We start from the raw sequence: 13,702 nt of genomic DNA on the forward strand, positions 1-13,702 counted from the left end.
GCATTAGTTACTTTCGAACACTCGTTCTAAACTGCATTGACCCCTCTTGCATAGTTTGATGTATGATAACCATGTCAAATGAGTAGCTATACCAAGCTTATCACATGATCAATTGCAAATGACTCAGTTTGGCTGAACAGATAGAACTGGTACGAATGTGATTAGTACGGTCAAATACAAGCAAATGTAAATACAGTCATGTTATATATACTGGTCTTTAGTTATTGAAAATCTCAAACGTTTGCAGAGCTTATGTAAACAACTTATATTTAACTTAAAGAAACTGTTCCTGGATGGTTTCCATGGTTACACTTGCCAAATGTTAAATATGAATAATTATTTGGGACATAAGAAACTGCTTGTACGTGTTACAATGATAATTAAAGTTAGATTTCCTCGTCTTCGTTGCTGTCATCTGAGACAAACTCAGCGCTCGCACGATCATAAAGCTATAGGGAGCCACCTTAAAATACAGGCAAACGAGGAAAAAGGGTCAATACAATGCAGAATTGACCCTTTGGCCCCATTTGTGTGTCAAGCCGCTGATAACTGCAATAACAGCTTTTGTGAAATAAAAATTGCACTTGGTTTGCGCTATCAAATTTTCGCAAATTCTAAAAGATAAAAATTTGCTGGAACCCCTACATTAAGATATCTGTGAACAAAATGTCAGAAATTTGCCAGATGTGTCGTTGACCGGCGTTTCCCAACAGTCAGGCGTTCTTATTTTTGATATTGTGATCTGTGGTTTGTACTAAGGACGCAGTTAGATCTGTATACTCTTTGTTCCTATCCAACAAATGCCACAAGCTACCAGGAAGAATAACAAGCCTAAATGGCTTAAAACCGCCTCCAGGAACACAGGGGCATAAAAAAATGAGAGGAAAACAAACATGTAAGGTAAGCCACTTTTATTTAACATCTGGTCTACATGTATGTACGAAGTACTTAGAGCAATTTTCGAAATATTCTCACACATTGGCCTATAAATGGCTGAAATCATAACATAATTGCCAACAGCACAATGTCACATAAATCCTATACTGAACATTTAGGCCGCCTGTGTTGTTGGAAATTCCAGGTGTAGATTTGAGAGGGCCTGTATCATTTTCCCTTAGCAGAGGGCGGGGCTTATGACCAGATTTTAATGATGGTCTGAACATTGCTCTCTCACGCAAATTCTTCACTTTATCCTTGAGTGATACCATAGATGAGCAATTTAGGGGAAGAGACCATAAATTCAAGTTTCAAATAAAGGAGTGTTTGGAATGAGGGATCACTCAACAACATGTTTCACACAATGAAATGGTATAAACAGAAACAGACGAGATATTTAAGTAACATTACTTTATTAAGGACAAATACAGACATCATGGTTAATCAAAGGGAGGCATCTATACACATTTTTACATCGCTACTGGTTGACTTCTCTTGTATTCAAACAATGCTTTTATCCATAGCGGTATTGAGAGATTGATTTTTGAACATTCCACACTTTCCTAACTTCTCTGTGAATGTTTGAGACTTAGCATGAAAACTTGTGGGCATGGTATGAACTGTTGGACGATGGCGCCTGTGAAAGAAATTAACAAGAATTCAGTTAAGGTGTTATTATGTGGTTGAACTAGTCCACAATGAAAAGGAGAGTTTTGTTAGTTCCTATTACAGTCACAATTCTGTGGCTATGTTTTTGCAGATACAGACATATATATTCTATGAACTCTTCCAAGCATTCTTCAAATTGTAGAAAAAACTTACCCATATTCCATAGAACTTGTCATATACATTGGATTTTGCTTCTTAGTATTGTAACCTTCAAACCAGTCTAAAAGAAAGTGGATCTTAATGATTATTTGAAAAAAGACTAAACATGTATAATTAAGACCCTATTTCCCAGATGGGGAAAAGGGTATGAGGATGAAACATAAACAATAAAAACACGTCCTACATATTGTGACATTCTACCACAAGGAAAACACTCAGACTGTGTGCTCCATATGTAATGTATCTTCCACTTAGTATCTAGTTGACACTAATGTAGAATAATCTTCTGCAGATGCATTAAGAGCAAATTGCTTTGTTTTAGAATAGTACCACAAGGAGAACACTTGGGGTTTTCTGAAACAAACATATGCGAGATAAACCTTTGTAATGATAACAAAGAAGTAACGTAGGAACAACACGTTTCACATAGCGTGCAAAGTTAGCTGCCCCACGCAAGCTCACATAGCTTTCCCCTTATTCCCTGCAAGACTAATTTATTAATTTTAACATACAAACAAATTTGCCAAAATAAAAACAGGACTCTTGGGTTTCTCAAAGACTTGCCCGTCTGGGCGTCTCAAGACCACCAAACCCCATAATCAGAAAACTCAGTGACTCATAAAATACCATGAATTCCATTTGAAAATCCCATTAAAAAGTATTGTTTAAAAACAACATGCATAAATTTTTCATAGTGACTGGAGATTCTCAATTTCATGTAGTCTTTCTCCAGTCCATTAATTTCCCATTAAATTAGAATCATGGCCCATGAAAAAGGCTTTCATGGCCATGAAAAATTTGAAACACATCGAAATAGTTTTTAAAAGGCCACAATATATCCCTGAAAACTGAAGTCACTGTGGTATAATTCAGAACCCCTAAAAGAAACCTCAATTCATGGAACACAAAATTTTGCATCAAGAAATTCAAGTGTAAGCTATTATGAATCCTGAGTTTACTTTGCACTGTGGCAGTCGGCCAATAATATTATAGTGATCTTAAGTGGCAAAAACAAACAACTGATGTGATAACTTTAGAAGCAATGGACTTTGAAAGTTGTGCTTTGTGTTGCCAATCAAATTCATGATTTTAGTCGAGGATTGCATCAATTCTGCTTGAAATTCCATTCAATGTCTGCGTAATAATTCAACTTTGGGACCATAGAATTCCACTAATGTAATCAATGCTGAAAATTCAGTTGGCAGGACTTATCCAAGCCTGTATGTAACTAGCAGAGTATACGGTGAGTCAATCAGAATCAGAAATTCCAAAATTCGCATAGTTTAGCATAGTTAAAAGGCTGATAATCTAGCATATTTATGATAAGCATATTTATTAAGAATCCACAGTGTATATAGTCTTTGAACAGGCTCCAAGCGAGGATGGACAAAAAATTCGGCAAGCACAAAACTGAAGAATTTGGAGAGCAAAGCAATCAGGGTGGGACAGGGTAGCCTGTAGACTTTGTTTTTGATGTAACTATCCACCCTTGGTGATTAGCCTGTAACAAAACAGTCAATGAGGTAATTTAACCTGTCAAGAAACTACATTTTCTGTACTTGGAAACAGTTGTAATTGACGTAATCAAACAGCCAGGCCCAGTGTCATAATATAGAGTGAATTTTCTCTTGGTGCAAGTAAGCAACATGTTCACAGAATATTTCAAACTTTGTCCCTCCAGATCCAATACTTAGAGAGCTTAAGACATATTTTGCAATACTTTTACAATGACATGATAGAGGTGTCAAACTCTGTGAAGTGACATGCAGATAACAACGGAAAGTCCGGAAACCATGCCTTTGACCTCTAAAAAAATTGCCATAACATAGCCAAAAGGCTCCACTCTACTTAAAATTCCTCCTCATAACACAGCATAAAGTACTCTTCAGAATCACTTGTGAAACAACAAAAGGTCAAGAGACTGAAAATTAAAAGAGAATAGCAAATGCACAAACATCATGAACTGAAGAAGTTGTATAGGGCAGTGGGCCGCATTTTACAAAGATCTGTCAAATGTTTGTCTCAAAGATGTCAACAATCAGCAATTTAACCGATCATATGATACCAGATCCTGGCATCATGGAACGGCAGCATCAATAGAATGTCTACAGGCTCCCTTGCTTTGTTCAGGCTCAGTGGGAGCCTGTTTGCAGGCTACAGTGTATATGAATATTGAGTAAACATGTTCATGATCAGATATTCATCTCCAATTTGTTTGCTGTTAAAGTGTATATTATATAAACAGACTGTTAACAAGAGACAGTCTATATGGATCAGAGTTTTCAAACACATTCAGAGGGTGCAAGTTTTTGGATGATATTTTTGAGACATCCTGAAGGTCAGGTAGAAAGTGTGAGTGTTTGAGGTCCATGTTTTGACATGCCACAACTTTACCACTCAATATGCAACAGGCTGCATTACCTTCATCCTGGTTTACTGCAGTAAGGGAATTAAATTGAACTTCAGTAGGACAGGAGAATACAGGGTTGCCTGGGTTATTAATTAGATCTGTAGGAGAGAATGAAACATACCCGGATTATCAAACCGCTCAGGAATGTTGAAAGTGCAGTAATAGTGAGAAGTAACTGCACCTTTGCCTGCCTTTGTCTGCTCAAAGTCATATTCTGCATCTCCTGCTCCAGGGTGACCTTTAGGGGAGTCCTGAAAGGAATATTTAACTTCGTTATCAGGAAACAACAGAAATATTAACTCAATCATGGCATAATTTTCTTCATAAAAGTTGTGTCCTCTTTCCCTTTTATGAAAGCACTTGGCACTTCTTTATTCATCTCAAGTACATGTATTAATATGTACTATTAATATACATGCGGGAATCCAAAAATAAAATAGAAATCATCTATGATTACATATTTTCAAATTTTTGTAGTCAATTTTATAACTTTAGAGACACATACTAACTTTTAAAAGTCTGTTTAGTGTTGTGAGCTTTCTTATATATGGGACACTTATTGTATCTAAACAAGAGTTCAGTTAGAGACAATCGTCAAAATCACCTAAAATGACATAATTTGATTCGGACTGGATTAAATGGAGGCAAAAAAAATGAATTAGCCAAAGTTTAATGTGGAACTCAGAGAATGGAATGTTGATGTGAAACAGAAAGTTTTGTATTGTTCCTGAAAAGTACAAAAAGTTACTTTCTACATGCAATGATTAAAGCTTCTCCAGACTCTGACTAAGTTTAAATAACACTGTGTGTCAGAAATGACAAAATCAGTGTATTCCATGCACTCCACTCATACACTGAAGGTAACTGACAGATATTTAAGCAACAGAGCTTTTTTTTTTCGTGTTCACATATCCTCATCTAAACACAAGGAGCGTTGGGAGAATTTGAGACAGATATACAAACCTGAGATGTAATTGAGAGTTTGCATAACTTTGGAGAATTCTCCCAGCCCCCAGCCCCCAGCCCCCACCCCATCCCCACACCGCAGTCTCAAAAGTAGGCACAAATCTAAAACGTCACAACCGTGTTTACATACTCTGATCTCAACACACCTGTCGACTAATGACAGTGACTAGTGTGCACAGTAGCTCAGTTATTTTATAAACCAAGATATCATTTTTCTGAAATCACATTGAGCAGCTTGACCTCCAACCGGTATACCATAACATGTGTAGGGAAATAACCCTCTTAATACAAAATAACCCTCTTAATACAAAATTCAATTGTTTATTTTCTATAAGCCCACTTGTTTACAGAAATATTTTCACAGACGAGTACTATCCATCCAGGTATTTTCCTCGGACGGGCACTATGGGCTGATAGTGTCTCTCCACAGATGAACACTATCGAGTCACGTGATCAATTTAAACCAATAAGAATCGGAAAAAATTTAGTGGTGAACTATAAGAGGTGATAGTTGATTCAGCCTTCAGCCTCATCAACTATCACCTCATAGAAATCTCAAGCTCATAATCTAATTGTTGAATGGCGTCGAGCTTGGTTACTATTCCAATATGGCGTCCGGTTCGGTTACTATTTGGCGTCGGACTCGGGCGCTCTCGTCCAGGTCGACTAATTACGAACAGTGTCTACACCTGAGTGAGTGACACATTTGCATATCGGAGTCCCCGCAACAAACACCTTTCTTCGCTTCGCGTATGCACGAGTTTAAAAAAGGGAAAATAAATGATTGATTGATTGTTACAGGCTAATCACCAAGGTCAAAAACAAAGTCTTCAGGCTACCACCATGTTCGACTCGCCTCTCTCACCTATCTTTTCTCGCGCTCGTCTCGCTTCGGTCTCCAAATTTTATATTTCGTCCTCGCCGGGAGCCAATTCACAGGATATTTTGACCGAGAACAACCAGGGTGCAATGATTTGAGTTCGATGTATAGGTGAGCTAAAAGCGAGGTTCAACCATGGACGTTTCGTAATTTAAAAGTTTTTCTTTACAAAGGACATGTTTTCTTACCTTCATTTGTTCTAAGTTTTCTGTTCGTGACTCCATCGTTTGAACGTACAGATGGTCGAGTGGAGAAGCAGCTACATGCAGCACAGGGCTATGACTGTCAGTTGCTATGACAATATCACAAAAACAATGGGTTTTGCAATAAGTACGCATGAGTAAAGTCCCAAAAAAGCTCTGGAACCTGGGAACGACTCGACGCCTGGGGACGAGAATGACATCAAATTTCTTTTCGGAACGATGCTGTCACTGTATTCCTAAATTGGAAGCTCAGAATCGGGTCATGAGAATTTCGCTCAAGGGTCCTTCAAATATGAAAATGTCTCGCTGGAGAAAAGCTTAAATATATTAGCGCTGTGAAAGAAAATCTTTTTTAAGCCTAAATGTATGGTGTCGTGTCGTTGCTACTAATTTTAGGGCAAGTTTTACAGTCGAAGTGTTGCTAAGTTTGTTCTGCGGCTTGATAGATTTATTATTTTCTTCCAACAGCAACGTGCAGTGAACTAGCCTGGGGCATCCCCTAACTTGTTGACATCGCGTTTCATAAAGCGGGGGTCTGAAGGTCTTCGTAGCAGAAGTGCTGCAGCATTTTAACGTCAGGAAGGAGAAAGAATTGCACGACATAAGTAAGTCTAGCTTTGAAATGTCTTTGACTTTCACTTTTCAAAATTTTCAGGATTCTTAGAGCTATAAATTCGCTTAAAATTCGCTTTTTCCAACTTCCGGGTTATCATGTCGCGTTAATGTCCACGATCGTTCTTTGAGCCCGAATCTTATTTTTGAGAAATGGAGTAATGCTGCTAGAAGTAAACTTCTGGAAAAGCTGGCTAACCGGAATATGGCGTGTACAGGTTAAAACTAAAAAATACCGTTCCCCTGTCACAATTTCGGCGCGATTTGTGTCAAATCGTGTGGCTCTGGTAGGCGCTTTTCCTCAGAGTCTATTTCAACAAATCCATATGTATCAAAATATCTTACCTTGTATATGCTCTGCGTTAAATGGACTTGTGTTTATTCATATTAGATGTTACAACACTCCAGTTTGCCTGAATATCACTTCGGTTAGCCTGAATATCATATACTCCTTTTAGCCTGAATAACGTTTCGGTTTACAGCCTGTTTACGGTTCTCTCTCAATGATCCCGGCGTACGAAACGTCGCTCCACTCATGTGCCGAACCAAACTTGATTAAGTACGACTTTAGAGCGACTTTGGAGCGACGGCTGGTTCAGACGGCGTACCTGCGTCGAACTTAATTCGGGAAGCCGGTGGTAACAATTTTCGACGAGAAAATAAGCGTTCTGTATTCAAGACCTCTGTCCAAACAGAAAACTTGTCACTAACATTTCACTGTTATAACACAGGTAACCCAAGCTCCTTTGGGAACCATCGACATGACATTGCGTAACAGCCTTATTATAAGAGTTAATATGGGAACATAACGATCGTACAAAATAGTTCAAAATGAGGGGGAAAAGAGTAATAAAATCGACTTACCAGTCCTGTATAACTTGTGTTTTTATGGCATTTGGAGGGGTTTCAGAGTGATTACAGTGGGTTTTAGCTTCTCTGTATTCCTCTCCCTATAGGAGAATCTTTGTTTACAATATTTGCCTCATTACCATGAGCGATACAGTTTCTGATGGAGCTACAAAGAGATTAATACTGAATGTGAATGAACTGTCCCAAGGAATTTGAGCGTGATGTATTGAATACTTTTTGTGCGACAAGGGTTTAAAAGCTCAAAATTTTACAAAGAATGTGTGAGCTCATTAGCGCTTTTGCCACACAGAAATTTTGATGTTTTTGAAAGCCAATTTCTCCTCGAATATTACACCCAAAGAGCCAAAAATTTCACCACTTACTAAGTTTCACAAGCTCTTTAAGTTTTTCTAGTAAAATAGTGTCTAGCTTGATGCCTTCTATGCACAAAGTTGTATGTTAATGAGCAAAAAGTGTAAACAACGACATCAGCAAAGATTCGCCTATAAAGAGAGACAAGGTAGGGCACTCGAGTGACAGGGCCCAGCAGATCGACCAAAGGAATCCAGCCATAAATTCTCCCCAAAGGATCTGATCGCCTCGAGATTCCACCTAGAACAACACTTATAGATGCTCTAACCATTGCTTTTCTTCATCGGATTAAAACATCTGCCAGGGAGCAATTTTAGCGAGAAAATCTCTCAAGACTTTTCCATCGATAGCCATTGAAAGATGATTTGACCGCGTGTTCCATGCACCGACTGTTTGAAATTAGCTTAGCGACACGGCTTTTGGGTTCAAATTACCTGCGCACCCGGAGAAGGGAGAAGGGACAATGTCCACCACAACTCGCGTGACCGTTATGGCGGACATTGTCCCTTCTCCCACCAGGTGCGCTGGTAATTTGAACCCAAAGGCCAGGTCGCTAAGCTAATTTCAAATGGTCGGTGTATGGAACACATGGTCAACGCATGGCTATTGATGGAGGAGCCTTGAGAGGTTTGCTTGATAAAATTGCTCCTTGGCGGACGTTTTAATCTGATGAAGAAAAGCAATGGTTAGAGCATCTATTAGCGTTGCTCTAGGCAGAATCTGAGGTGATCAGATCCTTTGGGGCAAATTTATGGCTGCATTCCTTCAGTGGATCTGCTGGGCTCCGTCACTCGAGTGCCCTACCTTGTCTCTCTTTATAGGGAGAGGAATACAGAGAAGCTAAAACCCACTGCAATCGCTCTGAAACCCCTCCAAATGCCATAAAAACACAAGTTATACAGGACAGGTAAGTCAATTTTCCCCCTCTTTTCCCCCTTATTTTGAACTATTTTGTACAATCGTTATATTCCCATATGAACTCTTATCATAACGCTGTTACGCAAAGTCATGTTGACAGTTCCCAAATGAGCTTGGGCTACCTGTGGTTATAGCAATATTTAGGGAAGGAAATTCATACGCAAGGTTCAGTGTTTGCATTTAGACAGGTTTTCTCCAGGTTAATTTGACTTGTTAAGGTATCATGGTAGCTGGATTTTTACGAAAAATGCGAAAAATCTTTTTTGGGTCTTCAAATCGAGAAGACTGACAGAGATAAATATTTTGCAAAAAGAATGGGAGAGGGGGCTTTTTTACTTGTTAAGTTAAAGCAAAAAAACTATTTTTGAATATTATTGACCCCTTACAGTGCGTTGACACCTCTAATTAAAATTCACCGCCAGTTGTCGCAAGTAACATGAATTGTGGTGTGATATTTCATTTGTGCACGCGAACTGTTCTTGATCTGGTTGTTTCATTGCAAGTTGGATTTCGTTCTTGTCAAATTTTCTTTATGTCAGGACGAAAAATTCTTGCCCATTTTCGTCTTCGAAGACGCCGAAGAGGCGAAAATCTGGTGGAACCCACAGGTTCAGCGTCAAACAAGATCTTTGGCTCTGAGCGACCGTGGGTCGCACTGTAACCAAGAAGAATGGTTGAAGGAACTCGAGGACACTAGTCCCGCCAATGAAGTTAAAGGACAAAATACAACAAGTGCTGGTCGCATGAAATTGTTGTAGAACCGACGCAATTCCGAAACTTCCACAACGAGAGAGTCAAGTGCAGATGTAGATGTTGACAATGTAGACCTCGAGATTTCCTCTTTTTCATGCTTTTTGGCTTCACGAGGCATGGTTTCAAAAAATGTCTGGAGAACAAAGGAGCCTAAACTTAAGCAACATAATACCAACGCCGCTGACAAAATCTTTTAAGTAAAAGATCACGGCAGTATAACTTGTAGTTTGTCCCTTCTCGGACGACTTCAATGCGACGGCGGGTTTCCGCGCCAGAATATTAGTCATCTGTTTATTTCAAGTTGTCATAACCCATTGTTGTGGTAAACTGACCCATGCCAACATCTGTCAGTGCAGAGGGGATTTTTAACACCTATTCATACAAATCTCATAAAAGGTTTTTCGTGTTTTTCTCGATAAAATAAAACTGTATATAAGGATGAACATTTTTAGTTCGTTTACGCGCATCTTCCGATGGAATTGGCTGAAAATCGGCAGGTATGTTCTAGGATAACTCCTTCGAAAAACTGTATCGGGCTTTGTTTAATTTCACTTCCGTTTCAAAGTTATGGCCTCTTTTAATTTATGCATTAGGTTTGACACATGAGGAGAACGCCGTATGAATCAGCTGCCGCTCCAACTTCACATAGTGCGACAGACCTTGCCAAATTTAATGTTGTTTGTCGCACCAAACCTAACCTGCTGAACCAAACTGATTCAAACGCCACTCTTCTGCTGTACTTAACTTATCAGTTGGGTTCGGCACATGAATGGAGCGGCGTTTAGAACGGGCCTCATCAAACAAAATCGAACATCTATTTTGCTGTGAGTTCGATGATCGAATGCGAGCTCAATCCAATTCGATTTTGTTCGGAATCTATTTCTTGATAACTAAATCACGCAGGAGTAATCATAATCAACCATTATTGAATGGGATTAATAGAAAAACATCCAAATATCAAACTAAATGTCAATGTTCAGTTATACATATGTCCCAGAGAACAAAACGACAGACAAACTAGACGTAGGTCAACCTTTTAGTAGAAGTTTCCCCTGAACATGTGGCTATTATGGGGTATTATGCAGATGTGTAAATCGTCCTATCAAATTGCTAACAAAGGATTTGGGGGGATTAGGGGAACGGTTCACCATACAAAATTTCCACAAGATGTACACTTGTTTGATAATAGGGTAATATTTAGGCTTTTTTTTTTTTTCATTACTTCGTTTTTTATCAGTGTTAATATTTAGACATACAAAGTAAAACAAACAGGAGTTTGGTAATTGCACATTTGATTGAGCACAACTGTAAATTTAAATAGGGTATCATTTTTGTCCCTCATTGTGTTCCCAGTGTGATTAAAATGAAAAACACATGGTCTGTTAAAACTGAACTACTCGTAAACCTCAAATATATGTTTACTAAATTAAAACTGACTTGAATGCATTGAATTCTTGAAATTTCTCCAAAATTGGGGGCATTTTTTATTTTTCAGTGGACTTAATTGATGAGAACCAAATGGTCTTCATAGACAACTCAAATGGGGAAGAAAGTATTGAGCTGGTTAATCATTCCATGGAATCCAGTGGTGAATTATCTACAGACAGGAAGGATATTGTAGAGGTAAATTGCTCTTTCTTTTAAGCCTTTCAGTCTTTGACAAACTCAATTTTTATAGGGGAATTTTCTGGGAAATATACTTCAGAAATGAATAGGAGTGATCTTTTAATAGCTGACTCCAATTTTGCAAAATTGAGACATGTTTTGCTACATGTGGTAAGAAAGTTTTAAATCATATAAAAAAACTGAACCTCACTAGTTTAAGAACTAATATTGTAAATAATTTATTCAGGATAGGTTTCTATGGAAGCGTAATGATGATGCAAATTTCTCCAAGAAAAGAAATCAGCCAATTATAAAACATTGTGCTTTTGCCATGAATCTGATTCAATAAGTCATACATGTAAATGGGTGGTAAACAAAGAAAATTGAGATCAAATAAATTTCTGTAGGCACAAATGAACTACTCCTTGGGAAACTATGAAACAATGTTGATGAGGCAGGTATTTAATACACCACTAAGGTGTTCAAAAAAGTTAATTATTCTCTTTTATTTGCTAAATGCTGCATTTTTAACACACAGAAACCAGCTTAAAGGCAAACACTTGAGAGAACTTAAAAGGAAATTAGATTATGCTGTTGAAATTATCGAGTCTTGAGTTATTAAGTTGAGTTTTAAGTATTAATTATAATTGTAATTACCTGATAGCAATGCCTCAAACAGGTTTAGTCTTAACTTAATTATGCAATAGGATGTTGACATATTGAATAATTTGAATCAGGTGCCACATATTTATAATGGGTTCCTGATGTTGAACTCTTTGGATGTTTCATCTTATACTGGGCACCAGTGTCATGCATCCCTTGGGACTGTTAATGTTCTTGTAACTGTTGAACAAGAAAGATTGATTAATAGCTTCATTATGGTTAATTATAATATAGATAGGACTCTCTATATAGATAGGACACACGTGCACTCTGATTGGTCAAAAACCCATGTTTCATCAGAGTATAAAACATAGAAAAAGAGTGTTTTATTGTTTTGCGCAGGTAAGATCTATATCATAAAGCAAATAAAGAAGCCTAACCCATGTATTACACTGTGATAGAACACTCCGGACATTTGAGAACACTTGAGAAATGTAGAAAACACTTGCCTGCTTCTCGTGTTTTCTACATTTTCCTTGTGTTCTCAAATGTCCGGAGTGTTTTATCATAGTGTAATACACAGCTTAGGCTTCTTTTTGTGTTAAATAAAGCATGGATGATACATATACAGAGTTAACTGAAAAGGGTACCTCTTTATAGTGAATGGTGAATTATTTACAAAGTAGATATAATTACCATTAAATTTTCACCTCTTCAACTCCACTGGACCAAAATTTATCAGCCCTCAAAAAAATTAAGTGGAATTTTAGACAAAATGAAACCATTTTATTGATAACCAATGTATAAATTTTTATTTGACAGCTTAAAATAGGAATTACGTTTGCAAAGAAAATTTGTTATTTTTTTTCTTGTAAACAGCCTGTAAGGACTTTTACCGGAAATGGGGTGGATGGTATCTCGGAGGAAGTTTCTGTAAAGTCAAAAAGCCTCAACCTTAGTAATTTTTTCTTGATATTACTACATTAAGGGTTAAACTTAACAGTTAAACTTTATAAATTTGTCAAACCAGACTATTTTTTTTTGTCACTTTTTGGTGGCTCTTAAAAAGAATAACACGCACACCACCCATCACCCACCTCCCTTAACTCCTAACCCTACCCTACCCTGCCAGGATCCCATATCAACCCCCCTAACTCTAATCCCCCAGAATCTACTTTTGTTATTTTTATCTCTGACTTTGTATACCACATTCATCTCCACTTGGCCACACAAGGAATCATAATTTGTAAAATAATTTGTTCATATTTGTTGGTCTAATATGTTATTGGTCCCAGACTCACCCTTCCCCGTTGGCACAATGTACTGTAGGTTGAAATCATTCTGACCTAAAGAACAAATTGACCTAATGGTCAGTTACTACAAAATGCAGACTACAGACTGCAGACTGCAAACCGGTTTCAAAATGCAGACTAGGTACAAAATGGTGACTGTAGACTGCAGACTAGGTACAAAACACAGACTGAGCATAAAGACTGTTTTTTTCATCAAATACGTGATAACATGTCATTTTAACTTACTAAGTGTCACACAATTGCTTTTCTGCAGTCATCTTCCACTGTTGTTTTCGTCTAAATAAGTGATAACATGCTGTAACATGTCATTTTATAACTTACTAATTGTTTCCAAATTGGAGATTATTATTGACCATATTTCATTGTTATTTCATTGTCTTCACACTTTGTGGACAAGATTTTAGTATCAAGTAATAACACTTATATAAAATATGATGGAAAGAATCTTGTAGGA

At 37.7% G+C, this 13,702-nt stretch overlaps 3 protein-coding genes across 5 annotated transcripts in view; 2 read left to right on the forward strand and 1 right to left on the reverse strand.

The window, feature by feature from the left end:
- The window catches only part of LOC110053706 (nicolin-1-like), a 33,000-nt gene extending 26,199 nt beyond the window's left edge, over window positions 1-6,801 (forward strand). Inside the window, exon 8 of the transcript XR_016203038.1 lies at window positions 6,692-6,801. The gene's annotated coding sequence lies outside the window, so the exon portion shown is untranslated. The remainder of the gene's footprint in view (window positions 1-6,691) is intronic.
- Window positions 1,333-6,373, reverse strand: LOC110053682 (piercer of microtubule wall 1 protein-like). 3 transcript variants are annotated; one of them, XM_020759941.2, is made up of 5 exons: window positions 6,209-6,312; window positions 4,356-4,425; window positions 4,186-4,272; window positions 1,759-1,825; window positions 1,333-1,573 (listed from the first exon to the last, which is right to left on the reverse strand). In XM_020759941.2, the coding sequence occupies exons 1-5, from the start codon at window positions 6,242-6,244 to the stop codon at window positions 1,438-1,440; spliced, it is 396 nt and encodes a 131-aa protein (XP_020615600.2). In that variant the 5' UTR covers window positions 6,245-6,312; the 3' UTR covers window positions 1,333-1,437. The 3 variants fall into 3 exon arrangements, with proteins under 3 accessions (XP_020615600.2, XP_089132185.1, XP_020615601.2); XM_089276059.1 differs by lacking the exon at window positions 4,186-4,272 and having other exon boundaries at window positions 6,209-6,373; XM_020759942.2 differs by lacking the exon at window positions 4,186-4,272 and having other exon boundaries at window positions 4,296-4,425; window positions 6,209-6,373.
- The window catches only part of LOC110053708 (uncharacterized), a 28,382-nt gene continuing 21,372 nt past the window's right edge, over window positions 6,693-13,702 (forward strand). The window contains exons 1-2 of the mRNA XM_020759974.2: window positions 6,693-6,828; window positions 11,223-11,350. Coding sequence (XP_020615633.2) covers window position 6,828; window positions 11,223-11,350 — 129 coding nt within the window. The 5' untranslated portion in view covers window positions 6,693-6,827. The remainder of the gene's footprint in view (window positions 6,829-11,222; window positions 11,351-13,702) is intronic.

The sequence above is a fragment of the Orbicella faveolata genome, unplaced genomic scaffold, assembly GCF_042242905.1.
Source record: "Orbicella faveolata isolate gen_17 unplaced genomic scaffold, um_ofav_v1 contig_4, whole genome shotgun sequence".
NCBI classification, from domain to species: domain Eukaryota; kingdom Metazoa; phylum Cnidaria; class Anthozoa; order Scleractinia; family Merulinidae; genus Orbicella; species Orbicella faveolata.